Source organism: Thalassophryne amazonica, chromosome 1, assembly GCF_902500255.1.
Source record: "Thalassophryne amazonica chromosome 1, fThaAma1.1, whole genome shotgun sequence".
Taxonomy (NCBI): domain Eukaryota; kingdom Metazoa; phylum Chordata; class Actinopteri; order Batrachoidiformes; family Batrachoididae; genus Thalassophryne; species Thalassophryne amazonica.
In genome coordinates, this window is record NC_047103.1 from 153552015 (window position 1) to 153578523 (window position 26509).

The 26509-nt window shown below is 41.6% G+C and overlaps 1 protein-coding gene across 2 annotated transcripts in view; it reads right to left on the bottom strand.

The window, feature by feature from the left end:
- Positions 1–672: 672 nt before the first annotated feature.
- Positions 673–26509, bottom strand: part of scn1lab (sodium channel, voltage-gated, type I like, alpha b) — a 93009-nt gene continuing 67172 nt past the window's right edge. Inside the window, exons 11-20 of one of the 2 annotated variants that reach the window (XM_034176603.1) lie at positions 23902–24037; positions 18932–19086; positions 12110–12283; positions 11714–11836; positions 8817–9092; positions 5817–5870; positions 5580–5717; positions 2825–2929; positions 2465–2735; positions 673–2376 (exon numbers count right to left, since the gene is read on the bottom strand). In XM_034176603.1, coding sequence (XP_034032494.1) covers positions 1184–2376; positions 2465–2735; positions 2825–2929; positions 5580–5717; positions 5817–5870; positions 8817–9092; positions 11714–11836; positions 12110–12283; positions 18932–19086; positions 23902–24037 — 2625 coding nt within the window. In that variant the 3' untranslated portion in view covers positions 673–1183. The remainder of the gene's footprint in view (positions 2377–2464; positions 2736–2824; positions 2930–5579; positions 5718–5816; positions 5871–8816; positions 9093–11713; positions 11837–12109; positions 12284–18931; positions 19087–23901; positions 24038–26509) is intronic. The other variant, XM_034176611.1, reaches the window with a different exon arrangement.

The following is a 26509-nucleotide window of genomic DNA, read 5'->3' on the forward strand; positions in this document are numbered from 1 at the left end:
TTTGCGAGCAGATAATGCATATCTCTATTATGTGGCAGTGAGTTACATTCAGCTGTGACCCAGTTTTTAAAATTTACACGTTGTGGCAGGAGATATTTTTGGATCTTGATTACCTTCTCACTCAGGACGCATCAGCTGTTCATGAACCTACAATAGCTGAAATGTCACCAAACTTTCAGTTCTTCCTACTTGTGTGGATGCATAAATTTGATTTGAGTTACAACTTTCTACTGTGAGAAAAGTGAAATACAACCCTGCCTTGATAAATAGATATGTAAATATGTTTCTTTCCATCATCTTGCATACATTCGGCTTCTATATGTTTGGAGATTTATGGTTTCTACTGAAACAGGGAGATGGCAACCCAGAAAGAAGTACAATCCAGATTTTAACGATCACTGAGAGTGCGCCAGTGAATGCAACAGCATGTCCTTTGTATTTCAGTGGGTTGCTTGTTGTTTCGGCTTGTATACTGCATGACCCAAGGGCATTCTGGCACAAAGGGTGAAGGTTCGGGTTATGTAGGGTTAGTGTTAAGGCTAAGCATTAGGGTAACAGAAAAGACAGTGTTAGGGTAGAGTTTGGGTTAAGGTTTGGTTTAAGGAACAGGGTTAGGGTTGAGAGTTAAGGGTTAGGGTTCCAGCATTGACTTCGCCTGCCCTTGGTGATTTTGCAACAGTGAAAGCAGTGAACACATTCTCACAAAAGCACAAAAGAGTAGAAAACATTCTGTCTCATAATAAAAGACACCAAAGTGTTAGGGGGAGAAAAATGTGGATTACTTGTTAAGTGACACAACGATTGTTAAATTCAAGACACTGGATTTATAGTAGTAGCAGCAGCACTAGCTACAGACAATTTAACAGTACACTCAAGTGTGTCAGATAGTAACAACAACCAATAGGAAAATCACAAGCGTTTTGCAGAGAGGCTTTTCTGTGTTCCACTCACTCTCTGGCAGTGTCTGCTGGATAACAAGTTTTTCACCCATAATTATTCCTCTGAGATGTGCCAAAAAACCCAAGATGCTCATTTCAGGAGACCTGGCATAACATTTCTTATCTTCCCAACAGTCAAAACCAATATGTCCATCAATCTACCCATCAATCTATGAGAAGCTGTAAACAAATTTCCCTTAGTATTTTATGTCTCTGGTGCATGTAGTTTGTTCCTGTTGAAGAGTTTATTTCTTTTGCTCTTTCAAGTCTTTCCCTTTGTTTTCTTTTTCCTTATTTTCCTTTTCATATTTGTTCTTGTCCGATTTCGTCACACTGTTGTAGGACGGCGGCGAGGCTGTGGAGGGAGTCATGTCTGTTTTGTCTGAGATGGAGTTCTCGTTGAACTTGTTGATGACCATGACGTCCTTGTCGGGGTCATGGATGCCCCCCTTCAGCTGCTTCTTGTAGAGGGAGGAGGCCTTCTTCATGGCGAGGCGAATCATGTAGCGGCGGAAGGCTCTCTGGATGATTGTGGCCGACATGTCCTCTTGTTTACGGCGGAGAGTGGTGGTGATGGGCTCATAAGATACTTTAGAGGGGTTCGATGCCATGAAGCGCTCCTCCATTTGTCCACGTAACACATCCATCTCGCCACTCTCACCTAACACTCGCTTGGTGAAGGCAAATAGGATGTCCAGGCAGTGAATGCGCTCGCCGCTGACCATGGGCAAGTCCATAGTAATGAGCTGGATCATATTCGGCTTCGGTATACGCAGCGGTGGATCCAGAGCATCTGCAAAGTCGGAAAGCTTGCTGTACTCCACGAACTGAGTTGCATCAGGATCAAAGCGTTCCCACACTTCATAGAACATCTCAAAGTCATCTTCGCTCAGTGGCTCTGCACTCTCCTCTGTGGCCACGCTGAAGTTCTCCAGGATAACTGCAATGTACATGTTGACTACAATGAGGAAGCAGATGATGATGTAGCTGACGAAAAAGAAGATACCCACTGATGGGTTGCCACAATTTCCTTTGTAGGAGTTACCCGGGTGTTCCATCTGGCTATCACAGTCTGGCTCCTTCTTGTTCAGTATGGGCGCTAGCAAGCCATCCCACCCCGCTGAGGTGGTAATCTGAAACAAACAGATCATACTGTTCCCAAAAGTCTCGAAATTGAACATGTCATCGATTCCTGACTCTTTCTTGACATAGGCAAAGTTGGACATGCCAAAGATGGCATAGATGAACATAACCAAGAAGAGGAGGAGGCCAATGTTAAACAGGGCTGGAAGTGACATCATCAAGGCAAAGAGAAGTGTCCGGATGCCTTTGGCACCCTTGATAAGGCGAAGGATGCGGCCGATCCTGGCCAAGCGGATCACCCGGAACAGTGTTGGGGATACAAAGTATTTCTCAATGATGTCGGATAAAAACATACCTGCAAAAGCAAAAGCATATAATTCAGCCACATTAATTTCCTCATTATTGAACAGAAAGCTGAGACACTTTAAAACAAATGTCCTTACCCACAATTGACAGAATAACCACTACAAAGTCAAATATATTCCAGCCAATGGTGAAATAATAGTGTCGCAGAGAGACCATCTTAAGCACACACTCCCCAGTGAAGAGCAAAATGAAGACCATATTGATCCAGTAGAGGTTATCAGACATTTCTTGTGTCTGGTGATCTGTCTCCACCATCATGGTCACCATGTTAAGGCAGATGAGGATCATGATTATGATATCGAAGGCCTGCTTTGTGATGCAGTCGAATACACAGCCTTGAAATGCATTCTGACGAGAGAGGAAAACTCGTGTCATGACATTCATCATCTGACAGTTGCAGTTCTGTAGGTGAAAAAATAAAGAAGGCGTTGTCTTACTGCTGGCCGAGGTATCGGTTTTTGTGGTTTCTTAGAGCCCAGCTTCTTCATGGCATTGTAGTATTTCTTCTGTTCCTCAGTCATGAAGATGTCCTGACCACCAAAGTAAAGGAAAGATAACAAAGCTGATTATAACCATGTGCTTTGAACTAATCCTTGGCACCATTTATATGCATTTACTATTTGGTAATAGTGATTATTTCTCATAGTTGCATGATGCACAGTTTCTTCAATCACAGCCACAGAAGCCAATAATTCCTTAAGAGATGCCATAGGTGTCTTGGTGGCTTCTATTCAATTCTATTTTGTGGGTATTCTTTCTCTGAACTGGGGGTCATGATTAAGAGGGACAGCTAGGGGCATTCATATTATGCCGATAGAGGTGAAATTCTTGGACCGGCGCAAGACGGACAGAAGTGAAAGCATTTGCCAAGAATGTCTTCATTACTCAAGATGCAAAAGGAAAAAGCTATTTTGATTGTGGAAACACAGTATCATGGGTAAAAATCCAAATTTTTCAATTCCATTTTTGAGAATTTCCTACTCCAGACAGATGTTCCCTACAGTACCCTGGACTGTAGGCAGCATTTTCAGAGGGGTGGGTCTTTTTTCATAAAAAGTGGACCTTCTTGTTGTTTGTGTTATAAAACCTATATTTACCACATAGGTGTGGAACAAATTAAGAAATCTGTTAAACATATTTGCTTCAGTAGAATTGGAGTAGGGCTGTAATGGTCGTCCTACCTCAAGTTTTGGTACAAATCAATGTTTCAAGATCACAGTACAGTTCAAATCATGGCAAATTCCTGTCAGGATTACTTATACAGGTATAGACCAAAATACTGCACAAAATTAAAATTATGGAGCATATCACTTGAAATGTTCAACATATGGCTTATGAATCCACTGCTTTCATCTACCAAATGTGACAAATATAATTCATAGTCAATGTTGCGGACTTCAGGCTGTTTAAAATGGACACAGTCCACAGTTTGGTACACATAAGACATTCCAGTTTTTCGGGTTTGCTTTTTTTTGTAACACCCCTACATGTTAGTGAGCAAAAATGTTAGGAATGTATATCTTCGAGGTGCACTCGTGTTGAGGACCACAGCCAATTGGGCGCCCACATTCCACTTGGCTGCAGCAGATAGATGACTGCTTTTGAGACGAGGGGATGGGCCGGGTGTGGTGGCTGGAGTGATGCGCAACACCAGCACATGTTCCCAAACCAGACCTGGCCCCACCTTGAATAAAATCAGGTTAAATACTCAACAACAGAAGTTATTTGATACCAAATGACTGCTTCTGTGTGACAAAATCCTAAATTTCCCATCATTTTAAATAACCACAGTCCCTAACTCATCATTCAGTGCCAGACGGCGAGTGTTTGTAGCCAGCAAGCGGTGTTCTCTGAGTGTATGATGTCTCGGGGGAAGACTGGTGTCAACACAGAAGAGCCATCTGTGTCACGCTGCTGCTGCGGGGCTGCTGAGACGCACTGGCTGATCCAGGATCTCCGTCAGTACAAGCTGCCAGCACACAGCAAAAGTAGTGCAGCTACTCCCCATATGTGGCTCTTTTCACATCTGCACCTCCTCCCTGCCTATCTGCTGGGTGTTGCCAAAACTGCTTGTTAATGCTTGCTTGATAGGACGGCACATTTCCAGACTGCATTGACTATGCTGCTGTATGTGGGTCTCTGTGACTCAGCGGCACCTGTGTTTTTGGTCATGTTTCGTACCTATAGGTCCTCGTCGTGTCTCCAGTAATGATTATTCTGTAACCCACTGTTCACGCAGCTGTGAGTGTTATTATGGATTGTGTTCCAATTGCTTTGCATTAATGCCATCCTGTGCTCATGCTAGGCTACGATAGCATCATTGGTACCAAAGGGTACCAATGACATTATCGTGGCCTAGCATGGCTACTAGCATGGTAGCCTAGCATGGTACTCTTTTTCTACAATAGTAGACCAGGGGGTTTGAAATTTTGGCATTGTTTCAGTTCACCCAGATGTCGTTCCTGAGTACCAGCAATGGTTTGGGGGAATGGGGGGGATTGAGTTTCATCTCCTTCAAGGTATGGAATCTGGGGATAAGCATCAACATAAACGGGCCTCAGGGCATACATCGGAGTATTCTTCTCTTAGTAGTTACCAAGGTATTGACATAGTGTAAATTTTTGAGTTTGTAGGGGTTTTTTGTAATGGTTTGCTTTTGTCTTTCACAAAGGAGGTGGATCTGTGGGATAGGACTTGGATTTTCAATGTACAGACCAGGGTTGAGTCACTGCTCCTTGGACAAGACACTTCATCCAGTCCACCCAGCTGTGAATGGGTACCAGTCTTGGCAAGGGAAGTAATCTGAGATGAACTGGTGTCCCGTCCAGGTTTTGAGTTGTTGACTATCATCTGTGTCATAGTATGTTATTGGGGGATACCCGAGTCCATTGAGCCTAAAGAACTGTACAGGACTTATGACTTCTTCCATAATGTCAAATTCTGCACATTCACTTAGTATCAAGTTCAAATGATAATGCAGTAGTTTCCCAAAGTGTGTGCCACAGCCACCTACTGGGCCATGGAGGTATTGCATGTGGCATATGTTTACTCAGTAACAGTAAATAAATAAATAAAAACATCTTTGATGTTCAGTTTCAACTTTCAATTTTAGCAGGATGATTAATTGAAATTGGCGTCCTGGATGTGTGGTAGCACAGAGGTGTGCTGTGAATTCCTATAAACACAACTTATCTTTTTCTTCTGTTGGTTGAAGTTGTCAATGATGACACCAATGAATAAGTTGAGGGTGAAGAAGGAGCCAAAGATGATGAAAATCACAAAGTAGAGATACATATATAAGTTGACTTCATAGTCTGGCTGTTCTTCCAACTGGAAAAGACAAAGAAAGTAAAAGGAGTAAAGTTATTTGTGGGTTTATATTCACTGACAGTCCCTCTCACATTTTTTTTTTAACAGAAAATGACTTACATTTCGAGAGTCTACAGCTGCGTACATAATATCCATCCAACCTTTAAATGTTGCCTAGAAGCAGAAGAGAAAGAGCTCAGTCAGGATGGAGTGGATAGAGGTTTGTCTCCACCAGTTGTTTTTACACCCGTCATCGTCTCTGAAAGCATTTTTGTTGTTTTGTTTCTTTTACGCAGCATCAGAGTAATTCAGTTAGGATTAATGTGACCCAATGCACACAGGCATTTAGCAAAAGCCTGTTTCAATTTATTTCTTATCGTTATTACAGCAACTAGCGAAAACAAAATTTTAACAAACATAAAAGCACAAATACAAACCGAAGTATGTGTGTATCAATAAATTTATGTGTGCATACAATATTGTTACTGTTTAAGCAACAATTTCACCTTTTCATTAAATACTTTTAATTCTGTTTATAATAATAATAATAATAATTAATATTATTATTATAATACAACTATTTGTATGGTGGTTTCAGTTTAAGTAACTTTACAACAACAACAACTGCACATCATTATTAAAAAATGCAATTGAAACAGTAGCTTGTACAGAGAATAAGTAGCCATTAAAAACAAAGCTGACAGTATTACGCCTGATTATAGGTTAGAGAGAGAGAATAAATATTTCTTGAAACTTGATTGAAAAGCAGGCACATGATTTGAGAAGGTTCTGGACCAGCAGCCCTTTTCTTAAACTTTGGGACATAGAGTAATAATGTATTCAAAAATGCAGTAGATGTGAAGGCAATTTCGTGACGTCCTACTTTTAAACTCCTATAAGACTGAAATGATAGTTCTTGGCCCAATGAGACATCGGAATCAATTTGACCAGCTAACGCTTAACCTAGGCTCGTGTGTCATACATCACACTGACAAAGCGAGGAACCTTGGGCTAATTTTTGATCCTACGTTGTCCTCCACATTAGAGATATTACGAGGACTGCTTTCTTCCACTTGTAAAATATAGCGAAGATTCGTCCCATCCTCTAGGGCTGATGCTGAGACCCTGATTCATGTATTTGTTTCTTCTAGACTGGGCTACTGCAATGTTCTACTTTCTGGTTTACTGCAGTCTAGCATTAGGGGTCTCCAATTGGTTCAAAATGCTACTGCCAGACCTTTGACACGAAGCAGAAAGTTTGACCACATTACACCCATTTTGGCATCCCTTCACTGGCTTCCTGTCCCTGTGAGATCAGATTTTAAGGTTCTGCTACTAGTCTATAAAATTGTTCACGGATTGGCACCTCCCTACCTAGATGACCTAATTAAACCCTACGTACCGGCCCGGGCTTTGTGTTTGCAGGGTGCAGGACTACTTTTTGTCCCTGGGGTGAATAAAAAGTCTGCGGGTCACAGAGCTTTCTCTTATCGTGCCCCTGTTCTGTGCAATGATCTCCCTGCGTCAATAAATCAGATTCTGTAGAGACTCTCAAGCCCAGACTTAGGACGCACTTATTTTCCCTTTCGTGTGGCTAGCATACTGGCATATTGTGTTACTATGCTTTTAACTTTTTTATTTTTTGACTATGTTTTTAATCTTTTAATTCATTTTATTTTGTTTTGTGAGTTGTATAGTGTGAAGCACCTTGAGGCAACTCTGTTGTGATTTGGCACTATATAAAATGAATAAACTGAATTGAATTGAAGGCACATAAGGCTTAACAAGGTCAACCAAGTAGGAGGGTGGAGGGCCATTTATAGCTTTGTAAGTTTACAATAAAACTTTAAAATCTGATTTCACGTGTACAGGAATCTAATGAACTGGGGTAATATGGTCTAATTTTTCTTTCCTGGTTAAAACTCTGTCAGAAGAATCTTGTAGATGTAGGAAAGAGATCTGCCCAAAATCTGTTTTGAACACTGGAAAGCATAACATGTCTAAATCATTTACATTAAACACTTAAAAACAATGATCAAAAGCCATTAAATGGTGCTTACCTGATTTACAGTGTCATAACAAAGATTGATTAGTATAGCCACCGATGCACCATTCCTGAGCCGGATCTTTTCAGGCACTCTTGATAAATGTATAATTGAAGATGGCTACATAATGGTTGTTCCTGAATCTGTCTTATCTGGGAGGAAAAAAAAGACTGAAACCTATATTCACTGTTTCACAGTTGTGAATCTTGCACCATCTCGCAGTCTGTGACTCATGCGAGAGGTCAGTTTCAGCAGAGTTCCACTTCAGGGCACAATGTAAACAAACATCATGAAGTATGGTCAACAAGACAACATTGGGCACAGCAGAAGTCCATCACAGGTGCTACACCTCCTCTAGATAACCCTCTCAACTTGGGAGAACATGTCATCATCATAATCGCCCGTGAACTTGCTAAATCAACGCCATCCACATCCTCTCTAGCCATTGTTTACATGTGCTGTGAGACACTGGAACTCTGCTGGCACTGCGGTGCATTCTGGGAAGCACAGGGGGATTATTTGAAACATTAAAGTACTGAATGCAGTGTGCCAGTTGTGATAAATGGACTGGCTGTTATAGCACTATTACGTTTGAGTCTTCCTTGCTGAAAGAAAGGATGTCCATGAGCTGCTGCAGGTTTGGACCTGGATGCAGCCAGACGGTGGACAACCCTGCCATATGGCACCAATGACACCAACCTTGGCATTCTCTAGTTCTTTTATTTTGTTCCAGAGATGAGACTTCAAACTATTTTTAGTTACATCAGCTAAGACATTTTAGCCATGTGGCACATTTCTCTTGCTGTGATCCAGTGAAAAGGTCCCTCAGTGCTGAGGACCCCAGCAGTTGTAGAAAAAAAAGAAGATGCCCACGTATCACCTGGCTGCGGCAGATAGCTAGGTACTTCTGGGATATGGAGATGGACCAGTTCCGTGGTGTGGTGGATACAGCAATGTGTGCTCCCAGACCTGACTTGATGTTTCAGTCATTGCTCAAACTATCAGGAGTAGTCAATGCTCAACTTGCCAATTCTATCACCTGAACTTTTAGTTATAATGCACCACCAAAACTCACCACTTGCAGGAGAGCAAGATAACCAGCCCCAACATTGTCAAAGTTAATTTTGACATTCTTCCAACGAGCGCTGTCATTGACCAAACGCAGGCAGTCAGTCTGGTTGTTGACAATGCTGATGGGAAAGAGCTTGTCGGTGGTGGTGTTGATGCAGTAATAGTACTTTCCCGCGAACAAGTTGACACCCATGATGCTGAAGATGAGCCAAAAGATGAGGCAGACCAGCAGCACATTCATGATGGAGGGGATGGCACCCAACAGCGCGTTCACCACAACCTGGACAAGTGGAAATGAGAACAGTTTTAGCACTTCGCTTTTAGTCAACCAAAGATCTGAAACCTTATTTAATCATCTAACTGTTCTTAACTACAAAATCTCATGGAGCTGTTTAATCAAAGGATTAAAGTTTACGTAGCAAATCCCTCATTGTAACAATTTATATTCCTAATCTATAAAAACATCTATTTAATATGTACAATTCTGCACACATAAAAGCTCTTAAAACCATACATATCTACAAATAATTTAACAACATGACAATTGAAAAGAAGAAGATGGATAGGTGGAAAAAGTCAACATTTGATAGGTAAAAACAGCAAAACATAAAAAAACCTTCGAGAGGCGGGATGCAGTCACAAAATTTTGTTTGACTGTAAATGAAAAAAGACACACAACAAAGAAAAATATTACAGGTTAAAAGGCACCACGCAAGCAATGTCAGAAAACAATGCCTGTGAACAGCTATAGACAACTATACAGTACATAGTCCATTAACACAATGTCACGAAAGTCATGCAGATAGAAAGCACACTGCTGAAATGTAAGGAAAAGATAGATCTACACTTGTAAGCATACAGTCTTTTATTCAGGCCCTCCTGCTGTATTCACTGCCAATAATGTCGCCAAAAGCTTTTGGCTTATATAAAATATAACTTCAGCTTAACTAAGAAATAGACACATCAACACTGAGAAAATGTACAAAAGGTTTAGGCACATCTGAAAGTTAAGATTGCAACTTGACAACTGATTAGTTTCGTTAACAATTTCAAAAAATCTCATGAGAATTGTTTGAATATGTGTAATTTTTTTGACATATCAAATTACATTTTTAGATGCTTTTAAGAAAAACATTTTTCCCAAACTTACTGAGTGCCTAAAACATCTGCTCAACATAGTACATTTATAAACTTTTACAATTTATAATCTATCGCACACACTTGCAATTAATTGAATTTATAAAATTAAATCTCTTGAAAATACCTTATTTATTTTAAAGTACTCTTGTTCTTTGAGTGTATATGAAGACAATTTAAAGGGACAATCCACGATACAAATACAAACACAAACCAAAACATCTATCAGTAAAGCACCAAAAAAAGAAAACTAAAGATGCCAGTAACACTTGCGCTAACAGACTATTAAAACTGCACTGCTAATTTTTCAAATGTTGTCCCATAAATAAAATGGCTTATATAGTTTGTCAAGATCAGCTAATAAACATACAAAATACAGAGTTTTCATTTTCAGGGATGTGATTTTCTCGCAGATATGTAGATATCAGAGTTTGCACACGATATGCGTCCTGCCGCAACGACATTTGTTATGAGGGACCCATGTAGCATATTCTGCTGCTGGCTAAGGCACATTTTTACTCATCACCATAGCTTGGTTTTGATGAATCCTTGACCACAACATCATATTAAATGGTTGTGCTTGACGGTGTTGCAGTAAACGATTGGTGAAAACATTTGCTCAAACATCTACCACAACGTAATCTAAATGCAGCCCTTAGGAATGATTATGTGGTACACAATTTTCGGAATCCAGCTAGTAAAAATGTATCTAACCAGTAAAAACGTGCTTTATCCTGCACAGAATATGCTATGTATCAGTTGCTGTCATTGCAGTAGGACATCCATCTCACACAAACGCAGATATCCATAGATCAGTGAGGAATTCACATGCCTGAATTATTAATCGAAACTTACAATAATTTTTTTTTTTTTTTTTGTGATGGGAATGACCAGACTCCTAAAAATGTGAAGCATACCACTATTTATACTGGACACTGTGATGACAACATGGGACATTTGACTGATACTGCTACTGGTTAGCATTTGGATATGTATATGTGGTCATGCTAAGAGTGTATAATGCTATCCTTAGTTGACGTTACCCGTGGGTGACCCAGTGGTTAGTGGCTGATGCTAATTATAGTTGACATTAATGCTAAGTGGTTAGCGTGACTGAATATATACGCTAACAGTAATCACAGATAGCCTTTTTAAGGCTGTGGATATTCTTCTTTGACCAGAAGAGGGCTTACTTTGGCTCTATGTCCAGAAGATGATGTGACTGGTCTGGAACCTGCTGTGATTGGTCGAGCGCGATGACATCATCACATGACCTACTTTAGCAAGTCACTGAGTTTTTAATATTTTGTGATGCAGTTTTTTTTTATTATTATTTTGCTATTTGTAACCCTACCCCTTCCCCTAACCCTCACCCTAACCCTAACCGTGCCTGTCACAGCTCCTGTCACAGCGTGTTCCAGACAAATAGCTAAAGTTATTCCTCTTCTGGTCACGGAAGAATATCCACTTTGTTTTATTTTAATACTGCCCAACTTTACTCAGATAGACCATGTTGACTTTACATTGTCCTGCATAAATGAGGGTAAGCTCCATATACAGGAATCTGCTCATTCAGAGACGTTTACCTCTGTTTATGAAAATTAAGTTGAAAATGTTATGTTTAAAATATGTGAAATGCCTCTTTAAAGTGAAAATTCAAAAAAAATGGTAGTATTAAGGACTGCCAAAGGGTCCTGTATCTTCAAGCACTTCAAAACAACAATACAAGTAGCTTTGTGTATCCACTTTTCCAAACATTCTCACCCTCATGCCTTCGAACCGAGAAAGCGCTCTGAGGGGTCGGAGGGCTCGCAGTGTCCTCAGAGACTTAATGGCGCTGAGTTCAGAGTAGCCCAGCGCGTTGGCAATGAGGCTGACCAAGGATACCTGAAAGAATGACAATGACAGAGACAGGCAACAAATTAAGAAAAATAATCCTTCTAAGTGTGTCACACAATGAGGTGTGTCAAGTATTACTGAACTCAATCAAACTATAATAAAAATAACTAAATTGTTAAAGCGTATAACAGCTAGTACTCTTTTCCATACGACACCTGCTGAATGTCGTTTGTCTTCTGTGCATAGCATCATCATTTATTTATTTATTTGTAATACTATTTACATAACGCTATAAACCTATGAATTAATTAATAAACCCACATCTACAATGAGGAAGTCGAGCCAGCACCAGGCGTTGGTGAAGTACTTCACGAAGCCATAAGCCACCCACTTTAGCAGCATCTCCAGGATGAAGACGTACGTGAAGACCTTGTCTGCATACTCCAGCATGGTTTTAATGGCTTTCCTCTGTTCGATGTAAATGTCCTCAAATGCCTGCAAGTGGAAGAAAAGCAGATCTGGAAATTACAGAACTCTCAATGAAACACTGACGGCAAGCTGTGAAATCCAGTGTAATTCCTCATCCCTAAATCAGAACAAGTTGTAACAGTATGGGAAATGCAAATTGAAAAATGAAAAATAAACTAAACAAACAACTGCAGTGATCCTTACATTTAGTTTGACATCTATTTCATTCCGGTGTCGCAGACCGAACAGTCCGCCCCTAAAAATTGGTCCGCCCTACCTCCACTGCACATGCGTCATTTCAGAGCTCAGCCGCTCGTCCAAGACAGAGTCTCTTCACCCAAAGCGATCAAATGGACAAATGTGATTATTAACCATCAGATGACAAGGTAAAACCTCTTAAATCATTCTAAAGTCAGTTTTAAGCAGAAACAAGGCGATATTCAGTGACGCTTTGAAATGACGGATGCACAATGAACGCAACAACTAGCAGCCCATGCTGCTGTGGCGCCCTGATCACTTCCTCCGTCTTTTATGATGAAATAATGCTAAATTTATGTGGAAATGATTGTTGTACAAAAGCTTCAGATATCTGTTATTGAGATAGATGATGACTGGAGTGCAGTTTGAAGCAGAAACAAGGTGATAATCCGTGAAACGCGGCTGATGACGCAGGCGCAGTGAAGGCAGGGCGGACAGATTTTCAGGAGGACCGTTCGGTCTGCAACACAGTACAGCATGAACCTAAAATATTTTGTGCTTTGTTTTCATTTAATTTGGTGATATATATATATATATATATTCATTCCTGCATTTTAAGCTGTGCAACACATTCCAAATAAATAAATACATAAATGTGTTATTTCATACAGTTGATGCCAAATGATTGTAATTATGATTTGATACAAAAGCAGTATCCACAAAAGGCTGATTCTTTGAGGAGCAAAGATGGGCAGAGGATCTCCAGTTTGTCAAGAAATGTATGAGAATATTATTGAAATAAATCAATGTTCCTCAGTGAAAGACCCGAAATGATTTGCATATTTTTCCTTCTGCAGTGCATAATATCATTAAATAATTAAAGGAATCTGGAGGAATTTCAGTATGTAAAGGCCAAGGGTGTAAGCTGAACATCCGTGAATTCTGCTCCTTCAGATGGCACTTTATCAAGAACTGTCATTCATCAATAGCTGATATAACCAGATGGGCAAGGGATTATTTTGAAACATCTGTCAAGCAATACAATATGGAGCTATATTCTCAAATGCCACTTAAAACTTTACTGTGCAAAAAAGAAGCCTTATGTCAACCTTGTCCAGAAGAGGTGTTGACTTCTTTGGGCTGAAATTACATCTGGTTTAGACCATCGCAAGGTGGAAATATGTATTGTAGTCAGACAAATCAGTCTTCCAAGCCTTTTTTGGAAGAAATTTACACCACACCTATGATAGATTTTGCCTCTGAGCAGCAAGGTCATGGGATCAATTCCCACCTGTGGCCTTTCTGTGTGGAGTTTGCATGTTGTCCATGTGTTTGTGTGGGTTCTCTCTGGGTCCTCTGGCTTCATCCCACACCCAAAGACATGAGGGTTAGGTGAGATGGAAACATTAAATTACCCATACACGTGTTTGCGGTGTGTCTATATGTGGTCTTGCAACAGACTGGCGTCCCGTCCAGGGTGTACCCTGCCTCATGCACTATGCTGGTATAGGCTCCAGCAGTCATAGGGCTATACCGGCTTACCCCTAATTGAAGTAAGTGGCTATAGAAAAAGGATGAATACTAAAGATGAAAAGGACCACCTAGACTGGACTCAGCAGCAAGTCCAAAAGCCAGGGTCTGTCATGGTATGTCACGTCTGGGATTTTTGTGTCGGTCCCCTTGGCAAAGGAAATTTACACTTCTGTAATGGAAGCATTAATACTGAACAGTAAATTAGTATTTGAGAGCAACATGTGCTGCCTTCAAGATGGCATCTTTTCCAGGGATGCCCATGCATTTTTTTTTTTTTACATGACAATGCAAAAACACATTCTGCACACATTACAAAGGCATGACTGTGGACAAACAGGGTATGGACACGAGACTGGCCTACTTGCAGTCCTGACCTGTCCCCAATGCAACAATGACCGTGTACCAGAGGTGGGATGAAGTCACTGTCAAGTCATTCTCAAGTCATCATTCTGCAAGTCCCAAGTCAAGTCTCAAGTCAGCTTGTAAGCAATTGCTGGTCATAATGACTTGGGACTTGACTTGGGACTTGCTGATTCATGACTTGAGAGTGACTTGATGGTAAATTTGTCCCACCTCTGCTGTGTAGTGTTGCACATCTCAAGATGTGTTTTCAGGAAAGAAAAAACACTTCAAAATACTTCACTGCTTGGTGTCTTCAATGCCATGAAGTCTTTATGTGTTGTGAGAGAAGGAATGGCAACATAAGAAAGTGGCAAATGCGTCAGCATCCCAACTTTTTTGGAATGTGTTGCAGGCCTGAAATGCATGGATGTATATTCACAAATTAAATGAAGTGGAACACACAAAGCATACAATATCTCGGGTTCATACTGTCTGCAATGAAACAGAAGTCAAAGTACGAGGTCTGTCAATAAAGTAACGGCCCTTTTTACTTTTTTCAAAAACTATATGGATTTCATTCATATGCTCTGAGCTGCGACAACGCGGCACAAGCCACAGGACCATTTCTGAGCTGATGGCTCTGTGCATACGAGACTGTCGTGCCCTTTCTCTGGTTATCAGAAGAGCTGTGGACATCAGCCATTTTCCGGCAGATTTCACTTTTAACGAGATTTTGTCATGGAAAGCCGCGAGGAGGCTTTGGGCGTCACGACCGATTCGCTGATGAAGCGAGACAAAGGAACACCTCCGTTTCGGCGTGTCAGAGGACAAGTTTGGACATGTCCAGCTCTCCACAATTTCACTGATACTTACTGGACTGGTAAGCATTGAAAGCCGAGATAGACATGTCCAAACTTGTCCTCTGACACGCCGAAACGGAGGTGTTCCTTTGTCTCGCTTCCAAAGCGAATTGGTCTTTACGCGCGAAGCCTCCGCGCGGCTTTCCATGACAAAATCTCTTGTTAAAAGTGAAATCTGCCGGAAAATGGCTGATGTCCAGCTCTTCTGATAACCAGAGAAAGAGCACACGACGGTCTTGTATCCACAGAGCCATCCGTTTAGAAATGGTCCGGTGGCTTGTGCCGCGTCGTCGCAGCTCGGAGCGCGGTGCACCGAGCGTCCTTAAAGGGGTCCTTAAAGCTGTAGTAACAGACCTTATTCTCTGTGAAGCCCGTAAAATTTTCACCGAAAGCCAGATAAATTTTTCGAATGGTTTCCAGGTGCCAGTCTCTAACAGCTTCTGAAAAAATTCTGATGGTTTAAAAGTCCTTTTCATTCCGCCATTTCCAGACAATAAAAATCCGACGAGGGGGCGGGACCACTCCTTCCCAAGGCGTGCTCACAGGCGAATGACGTCACCGACAGGCGTAGAAAAACTCACGCATGTGCATGAGGGTTCAAGCATGTCTGACGTAAAAACATATGAATGACATCCATATAGTTTTTGAAAAAAATAAAAAGGACCGTTACTTTATTGACAGACCTCATACTTGTTAAATGTAAGAATGATTGCATTTTGTTATTTGCATTTTCCATACCGTCCCAGCTTTTTCTGATTTGTGGTTGCAGTACTTGAATGCCACACTCCATCATCATTCAAGTGCTAAACACAAGTGTAGTTTCAGAACCCACTACATTGTTTTTTCTTTGATAAAGAGCAAGGCGTTATACTGTAAGTCTATAGAAGATCTAAGAAAAGATTTTAATGTGTTTTTCCCCACCGGCCACCACCATGTCAAGTCTTGGGGTATGTACTGGCACTGTGCTTTGATGCACTGGCAACACGACTGAAATGCCCGGGGTCCCAGATGGCAACCACCCAGTCAGTCAACTGGTCTGTCGCTGCTTATCTGTAAAATAACCATCTGTCTGGCACAGCCAGGTGAGCCATACTCATCCCCCTGGCCTTGTCACTCCTGTCACTCTCCTCAACAGTCAGGCTCATATGTGCTGGTTCAGTCTTACAGAAATGGGCCACATGGCCAAAAGGTTGAAGCTGGCATTTCCTCACAATACAAGTGGTACTCCTCATCTTAGTCTCCCTAAATAACTGCTTGTTTGATATTATCTTGTGCCAGCATGGACAGAATATGGCAATAATGCAATGTAATAAGAAAACATGATTGAGCCAATCAACAGTCACAGCTGTGTGAATGAATTACAGAATAATCATTTTCAGTTACATGGCCTTGCCCCAAGTGAAGAAGTTCAAGTACCTCGGGGTCTTGTTCACAAGTGAGGGGACAACGGAGCGTGACATTGGCTGGAGAATCGGCCAATTGGGACTGTGTTGCACTCGCCCTTTTCGCCCGCCTGTTGTGGCCAAAAGGGAGCTGAGCCAAAAGGCGAAGCTCTCGATCTACTGGTCAATCTTCGTTCCTACTCTCACCTATGGTCATGAGGGTTGGGTCATGACTGAAGAATTAAAGTAGAAGAGGCCAAAATGGGTTTCTTCAGGAGGGTGGCTGGTGTCTCCCTTCAAGATAAAGTGAGAAGCGTAGTTATTTGTGAGGAACTTGGAGTAGAGCCGCTGCTCCTTCATGTTGAAAGGAGTCAATTGAGATGGTTCAGCCATCTGGTAAGGATGCTTCCTGGGTGCCTCCCTGGGGAGGTGTTCCATGCACTTCCATCCAGGAGGAGACCCCGTGGAAGACCCAGGACTAGGTGGAGTAATTATATCTCCACACTGGCCTGGGAACTCCTCGAGATGAACCAGTAGGAGGTGGATAATATGGCCTGGGAAAGGAAAGTCTGGGGTCCCCTGATGGAGCTGACCTGATCCTGGATGTGTGTATGTATGTATGTATGTATGAATTCAATTTGGCAAAGGTCAGTCTCAAGGAATTAGATTTTGAACCTGGTTTGGACCAAAGGTAGCACACACTTAAAAAGATTCCAGAACTAGTCTGGCAACGTCAGCCAAAGGTCAGTCATTTGGGTGAAGGCCAACCTCATTAGGTTCAAATGTCCCCTTGCCCACGGAGACTAGTCACAGTGAAATTTGCTCATCTGTATGCCTCTAATAAAATGAGGTTAAATATCATGGTGTGGCTTTACAGAAACAGATAGTTTAATGTTCTCGTACAACTTGTGTGGAAAAGCTACTTCAGTGTTGGGTCAAATAAGCAAAAATGGATGTTATTCATCTTAAAGGACATTTAGTTCATCTGATCGGTTTGTTGTGGAAATTCTGTGTCACTTGTTTCCATAAGAACAATGAAATTTGATGTGTCCCCCACGACTCAGAGCAAACAAGCAAGCAAAATCTTCAACTGCACAAACGTCATGTCGCTACTCTAACGCTGCAAACACAGGAAAAAGTGACCAGTGCCAAACAAGCCCTATCTTTATTATGTGGTGTGAAGATGTTGGATCCAAACATGAAAGTACTAATTTCTCTACATGGATGATAATGCCATCTATACTGGACATTGTAACAGTGACACTATCTATTTGACTACAAATTGACTGTATTAAAGAAAATGTCTTCAACACTTACTGTTGGCATATATAGTTACAATTTGTAAGCAGAGGATACAAATTGTTTTGAGTTGACGCTAACTGTGGTTGACACCAGCCATTCGCTGTTTCACAGTTTTGAATGTTACGCCGCCTCGCAGTCTGTGACTTACGCAAAATGTTGGTTTCAGCAGAGTTCCGGTTTAGGGCACAATATAAACACACCTCGTGAAGTATGGACAACAAGACAACATCGGGGCACAGCAGAAGTTTATCACAGGTGCTACACCTTTTCTAGATAAGCCTCTACACTTGGGAGAACATGTCATCATCATACTCACTATAATGCAGTTAATGCATTACTCCTTCATGGGAAGCCTTAGAACTTTTCAGCCTACCCTCGTAATCGCTTGTGAACTCGCTGAATTGATGCCATCCACACCCTCGCTAGCTATTGTTTACATGACCTTGAAATGACGGAACTCTGCTGGTGCCGCAGTGCATTCTGGGAAGTGCAGGGGGCCGCCAGTGGGATTATGGGAAACGTTAAAGCAGTGAATTGTGGAGGTGGTTAGCATGACCGCATATGCTAATGCTAACTGCTAATGTGTGCCTGTAACTAGTGTCTGCCATTATGCATTAGCATTAGCTACACACACTCACTCATCTTCAACCTATAGCATTAGCTATAGTCATCAAAAATTGTTAATCATTGAACTGAAACTGAAAACATGGTTAGCATTTTAACATAGCTCATCAGTAGTAACAATATCTAGTATAAAATAGCAAAATGCTCTATTGGCTATACTCTCTGAATCCAGTAATTCTCAGAAAACTATAGTTTTGACAATCGTGCCGGTAACACAGCTATAGTTCTAAATAACACACACAACTTGTTGCTTGTTTGTCTTTAGACTAGACAGCATCTCAAAAAGTAATCAACATGAACATGAGGAAAAGATACAATTTCCTCACAAACCGCTCAAGTGTCGAGATTCAAACTCAGGACCACCTTGGTGCTAAATCGAGTAACATAAAGTCCACAGAGCGGAGACAGCTTGTAAAGTGAAAGAATACACTCACCAGAGCTCCACTGCTCAGCAGGATCATGAATATGATGAAGGATTCAAACCAGTTGTGTTCCACTATGATAAAGCAGGTTTTTCGGAGGGTCCACCAGCTTCGATAGCGGTTTTCCTCCTCGTTGATCTGGCAACACTGGAACCTACTCACACAACCTGCAGGGCCAAAGACAACATGTAAAATAGGTGACAATGAAGATGGGTTCATGTGGTATTTGTATGGTTATGGCACCAGTGTGTCATCCTCCTTGATAGTGGTAACTGATATTCTGATTTATCCATACTGGTCTGTTATTCAATCTTTGGTCTATGTCAAGATTAAGTGGCAACCTCTGGTGCCAAGGTGGAAGTGTCAAAACCTGAAGTTCCTTCAATGGCTCCAAATGTGAGTCACTCCTTATGGAATCTTCTTCTTGTTGCTGCTCCCATTAGGGATCGCAACAGTACATCATTCATCTCCATCTTCCTGTATCACACCAACCACCTGTATATCCTCCCTCACCACATCCATAAACCTCCTCTTTGGCCTCCCTCTTCTCCTGCCTGGTGTCTGCATCCTCAGCATCCTTCTCCCAATATACCCTTGCTCCAGCATGTCCAAACCATCTCAAGCTCACCTCTCTGACCTTGCCTCCAAGCTGTCCTACGTGTGTTGTCCCTCTGATGTGGTCATTCCCAATCCTACCCATCCTTGTCTAAGCTGTACAACATAGCTGATCTAACTAGTGTCTTGTCACAAATCACTCCTGCCACCATTCTCCAACTACTCCACCCTGCCTGCACGCTCTTCTTCACCTCTCTATCACACTCTCCATTACTTTGTACAGTTGATCGCAAGTATTTAAACTCATCTATCTTCACCTCCTCTACTTCTTGAAACCTCACTATTCCACAGTACTCCCCCTCTTTCACACACATGTACTCTGTCTTGTTCTGAGTGACTTTCATTCCTGTTCTCTCCAGAGCATATCTCCACCTCTCCAAACTCATCTCAACCTCTCACTACAGATTACCTGCAAACATCATAGTCCATGAAGACTCCTGTCTAATCTCATCTGTCAGCCTGTCTATCAACATAGCAAACAAGAAAGGGTTTACAGCCGATCCTTGATCTAATCCCACATCAAAATCAAACACATCTTACTTTCCTATTGCACATCTCACAACTGACACATTGCCATTGTACATATGGTGGTATGCAAACGTTTGGGCACCCCTGATGATTTCCATGATTTTCCTTTACAAATCAGTGGTTGTTTGGATCAGCAATTTCAGTTAAATATATCATATAGCTGATAAACTCAGTGATATTTGAGAAGTGAAATGAAGTTTATAGGATTTACAGAAAGTGTGCAATAATTCTTTAAAAAAAATTAGGCAGGAGCATACATTTGGATCATGTAGTAGGTCTTTGGAGCAGGTCTGCGGGTTGACTATGACTGTTCTCACCATCCTTCGCTTCAGCTTATCTGAGATTTTTCTTGGCCTGCCACTTCGGGCCTTAACTAGTACTGTTCCTGTGGTCTTCCATTTCCTTACTATGTTCCTCACAGTGGAAACTGACAGCTGAAATCTCTGAGATAGCTTTTTGTATCCTTTCCCTAAACCATGATGTTGAACAACCTTTGTTTTCAAGTCATTTGAGAGTTGTTTGGAGGCTCCCATGTTGCCACTCAGTAGAAGAGATTCAAAGAGGAGAAACATTTGCAAATGGCCACCTTAAATACCCTTTCTCATGATTGGATTCACGTGTGTAAGGAGGTCAAGGGTCAATGAGCTTACCAAACCAATTTTGTGTTCCAATAATTAGTACTAAATGTATTCAAATCAATAAAATGACAAGGGTGCCCAAATTTATGCACCTGCCTAATTTTGTTTAAATAATTATTGCACACTTTCTGAAAATACTAGAAACTTCATTTCACTCCTCAAATAGTGTGTTCTTCTGCTATATGATATATTTAACTGAAACTGCTGATCAAAACAACCAATGATTTATAAAGGAAAATCATGGAAATCATCAGAGGTGCCCAAACTTTTACATAACACTGTACCCTGCACCACCCTCACATATTATCTCCAGACTGTAACAACTTTCTATTTTAATTTTCAGCACCCTGTTGGCAGCTACAGTTACCAGTAGGTTGCTGCAATAACAAACTGTGTGTGCCACTGTGCAGTCCACTAATGTATCTGTCATCTCAATTAATCTGTTTTAGCCTGACATAGCCTACTTAATTTTACATAGACATAGTGTATTCAAAACTCTTCATATTAATATGAAGAATTTAGAAAAATATCATGTCTGTATCGACCTGAGTAGGGAAAAAAAAAAGGATTAGAGATGAGCAGATATTGGTGGAAGGAAGCAGGGGTTCCCGTAACATGCCCTAAACACTGGATACATCATGTGCTTATTGATATGCTCTGCTCAGTTAACAATCTAGCAGATCATATCGGTGCTAATTCCTTATTTTATGTTAGTCTCTTTAGAAGTGCCTGGAACCTGGTTCTCACTGGTTCAAAGTTTCAACAGAAGACTTAAGTTTCACCTCCATTATGCATGCGCAAGCATCAGATATGTCTATTGGGAGCCAGTAAGATTAGGTTTGTGAGACTAAAACCCACCCACTGTACCGCCTACATTGTCCTGTACAAATGCCATGTTCGGGTCCTTGAGAAGATGGAGCCTTGGTGTGGGCTGTGTCTCTGGAGATCGAGCCTGATTTTCAGCATGACTTTCAATAAATTAAAACTAAGGAATATATCGATTTTGTTCTTTGTAAGGGATAGTATTACAGGAAGAGCTGGGGGAAAGTAACAGTGGTCAGTATGTGGTGAAATATACAACAGAATGGGGACATAAACCAGAATTAAAACTTTTCATCTGCACTACAAATTAGTGACGGCTAGCTCAACACACAGCGACCACCCCCACATGCCCCGTGACAGGTTGAGACAATGTATGATTGAATGAATGTTTCAAAAATTGTTCCATTGTATGTATCAAAAGGACGTCATACTGAGCTGTGCAAAATGAATCGTAGAGGACCCACCTGAGACATGTGCGCACATCATTTAGAAGAGGATAACTCAACTGGTCCACACTAATATGACCCCTATAATCAACTTGGGATATGTGCCAGCATCTCTGTCTGGGACGAACAGCCCGAAAATGACCACTCCCTTTTTCATCGCGAGTGTTATTCAAAATGTTCAGAAGGACCACTACATGTCTGGGAGGATCACAGAAAAGTGTCAAATTTCTATGTTGATATTTTAAGAGAAAATGGCTAAAATAAGTGGGTTAACTTATTTCTGTACATCAAAAGAAAACAAATATTTAATATAATGTAGTTTTTTTCAGTTATACTATTATCAATGGAATATTGATTTAAAGTGAACGATACAAAACAAAACTTGTTTCTTTAGCAGACAGCAGTATCTAGAGATCTTAAATATTTTAAAGATTATCAGGGAAATTTCCCAACAACCAATAGCTCAGAAAGTTCAAGTTACTAAATATGTGGCAAATCCAGACTGTATGTACAAGTACTGTAGGTACTATTTGCAGTAGAAAAGAACGCGCTTGGAACCAAACTGAGTAGAGCTGAGTAGAGTAGAGCTGAGTAGTGCTGGAGCTTTGTAGTAGAAAAGTGCCTTAAGCGGTTGGACCTAATGTTTTCTAGAGGTTTTCTCTTAAAATATCACGATTTTACACTCTTCTATGACATGTATTGGTCATTCTGAACATTTTGAGGACCATGGAAAATCTGTAGCTGCTGCAGTTTAGAACATACAGCTGTATTTGAACAAACACTTGGGATGAAAAAGGGCGTGGTCATTTTCGGGCTGTTCGCCCTGGATAGAGATTTTGGCACGTATCCCAAGCTGTTCATTGGGGTCATATTAGTCTATATCAGGCTTGGTTGATAGGACAGGCTGGACGCAAATGCAGGAAGCAGGAACACAGCTCAGTGAAGTAAAGACGTTTACTGGGTTAACAGGCTGAGGTCGGGACACGGAGGGACAGTCCAAGCAGAGCAACAGTATCAAAAGCATCAGGCTAAAGGCATGGTCGAGGTACATAAGCAGGTAGTCAAAAAACACAACAAGGCTATCAGAGCAAGGCAAAAAATACGAGAACTGAGCTGGAAAGAGGCACTATAGGCACATTGATCTGGTGAGGGACAAAGGCAAACTGTGTGGTATATAAAGCACCCAAGTGATTAACTGCAAATCAAGAACAGGTGTGTGGAGAAGCTCCCAGAACCAGGGTGTGGCCAGACAGAGAGAAACACCCACCACCAAGAGCCAAGAGAAAGCAGGACAGCGAACACCCAACCAGAAAGACAGAGCAAGAGGCAGACAGAACACAAAAGCAATCCAAAAGACCAAAAACCTGACAGTCTTAGAACAGCTGAGTTATCCTCTCCTAAATGATGTGCGCGCATGTCTCAGCTTGGTCCTCGACTAGAAGCCTCAAAGCTTCAGCAGCTGATTCAGAACAAAGGCTTGAAGATGTTTCAGTTGATCTGGTGTTGGAACATAAACACAAGTGAATGAAATACAGCACAGCGGCACAAAGTCTGTACAGCACGTGCACTGGCACACAAGTTGATTTTCAAACACACACACACACATGATCCTGTGCTCATATGTGGGTCCTCATTTTAAGGCATTCCTGCTCCTATCTCATATTTTCAGTCACATTTTTTAACTTCTTTTTTCAGCCTTTATGCAATGTGGTGGAACTGTGTCAGACAAACTGTCACGCTGCATTCAAACCATGAGAATCTCACAGTCTACTGTTATTTCTGACATGCTCAGCATTGGTCATCAACGTCAATCAACAAAGAGCGCAGCACACTGGAGCTAACCACTTGGAGGAAACATTCTTCTCCCACCTTCTCTACTCTAGGCCCCTTTTCCTTCCCATCACCATCCTTGCTTATCACACTTGCATCTCACCCTCCGTGAAACAGGCCTCTGGCTCCAGCGACTCCTCTGGCTCCATCTCCACTGAATCGACCCCATCTCCCGGGGGGCGGATATCCACCGTGCTCCCCTCTGAAGAGCTGAGATGTTGTGGCTCTACATCTAGCTTCTGCAAATAAGAAGTATGAAGAAGAAGACAAGACAAAGTTAAATGGCAAAACCTCTGCTGTGGATCACTGGTTATAGGAGCCAACCTTCTGAGCTAATTATCATTGTGCTTATCCATTCACATGAACCCCAGTGCCATAACTGCATCCTTTAGTATGGAGACTATAGGCACTGTCATAGCTCACAGAGTTGGGCTCGTAGAGTTATCACCACTGTCATCTTGATCACATGCAGCATTAATCAAATGTACCTACAGGCTTTACTATTAGTGATTATCTGATGGTTCAAATTGGATTATTTGGCAACAGTTGCCATGGCCAGGATGGCCTTTCAGAAATGCACTGTGGGTACGTTTGATGTCATCTCAATTTGAGGAAGAGTGCATGCAGTATTCCAGTGCATTATCAATCCAAGCCTGCAATAGTACCAAGCAGAACATGTGCTGAAGTATTTTCATGTCCACTGATAAACCGAACCAAAATCAGGTTGTCTAGAAGTTAGCCCATTTCCAAAATCGCCTTTATACATTGTAATTCCCCCTCCATCAAACCTGTAGTACACCAACCACAGCATTGCGAAACATTTTCCTCAGTGACATGAAAACACGTTATTTCCATTCCTTGAAAGCAGTGTACAAGCTTCTCCCGTTTGTGTTGGAGTAGACGGAAAACCACATTAGCTTACCAGCAAAAACCAGCACTGTGCACTGTTTATAAGACAGCATGTGGTCTGGTCTTTTTTGTTCCCACTTTGAATTAGCACTCATGCATACCCAGAAAACATACAGGACAAAATATGCTACTTAGTGATTATCATCATTCTTCTCAACAGTACACAAAACACACTGGTCAAGACGCTTATTGCTATGGTACTCAACTGTAGAGTATTATCTGTCTCCCTGCTAACTCTGAATGTATCACTCCTCTTAAATCCGAAGATATAGTGATCTTTTGGTAGCTATGTAAATAACAACATCATCTGCACAGAGTGAGACTGGTGTTGTGAGGCTTCCTGTCTGTTTTAACTTGGGCGAACATGGTGTTTCGTGGTCTTACGCCTGATCTGTCTGCTGTGTGAAGTACAGGAACATGTCATCCTAGACAGTGCAGCAGCTCTGATTGCCGTGGGACCCAGCTAATACGGCATGGGAATGATGGAAGCATGCTGCTTACAAGTGCAAAATTTTGAGGAAGGGTGTTTCCCTCCCATTTTCATATCCTCGCCCACTTCAAGAGACCTATTTGAGCTTTTCTGGATGAGGCCAGTAGTCCTAGCCTGCAATGCTTTAATCAATGCAAGAATAACCATAGTCTGTTAACACATTTGATTATAGTTGTACAGTCAGGTCCACAAGTAACTGGATAGTGATTATTTTTTGTTTCCCTCTGTGCACCACCACAACAGAGTTGAAATGAAATATTCAAGATGCTCTTGCAGTCTAGACTGCAAGCACAAGAAAAATATCATATTAACCATTTAAAAATTATTGCTCTCCCTATATATATAAGGTCTGTTAGAAAAGTATCCGACCTTTTAATTTTTTTCAAAAACTATATGGATTTGAATCATGTGCGCTTGCATCAGACAAGCTTGAACCTTCGTGCGCATGCTTGAGTTTTCACGCCTGTCTGTTGCGTCATTCGCTTGTGGGCAGGCTTTGAGTGAGCACTGGTCCACCTCCCTCATCGGATTTTTATTGTTTAGGAATGGCGGAGTGACTGCCGCTTTGTTCGATGAAAATTTTTTCAGAAACTCTGCCAGACAGCCAGATGGAAACAATTTGGAAGATTCAGATGGCTTTCGGTGAAGATTCTATCAGTATCACACGGATTAAGGACCATTAAAACTGGATTAAAAACAGCCCACGGCGGCGGAGGGCGCACCGCGCAACCGAGCGGCCATCGACAGGCTGGAACGAGCAGATCCCTTCCAAATTTAAGGCTCTGTTGATGCAGGACATCGTGTGACTAGCAGAGAAGTTTCAGAAGAGGTCGGGATCAGCACTTTATCGGCACATTCCACTGTTAAAGGAGATTTTGTAATGAAAGACGTGCGGACAGATTCGCGCATCGCGACGCAGCCGCTCATGGCGCGGGACAAACAACACCTCCGTGTTGGAAGTTTCACAGGACAAGTTGTGACATGCCCAGCTGTTAAACAATTTCTCAGATACTCACTCGACTAAAAAGCCACCGAAAGCCATCTGAATCTTACGAATGGTTTCCAACACGGAGGTGTTGTTTGTCCCGCGCCATGAGCGGCTGCGTCGCGATGCGCGAATCTGTCCGCACGTCTTTCATTACAAAATCTCCTTTAACAGTGAAATGTGCCGATAAAGTGCTGATCCCGACCTCTTCTGAAACTTCTCTGCTAGTCACACGATGTCCTGCATCAACAGAGCCTTAAATTTGGAAGTGATACCGATAGAATCTTCACTGAAAGCCATCTGAATCTTCCAAATGGTTTCCATCTG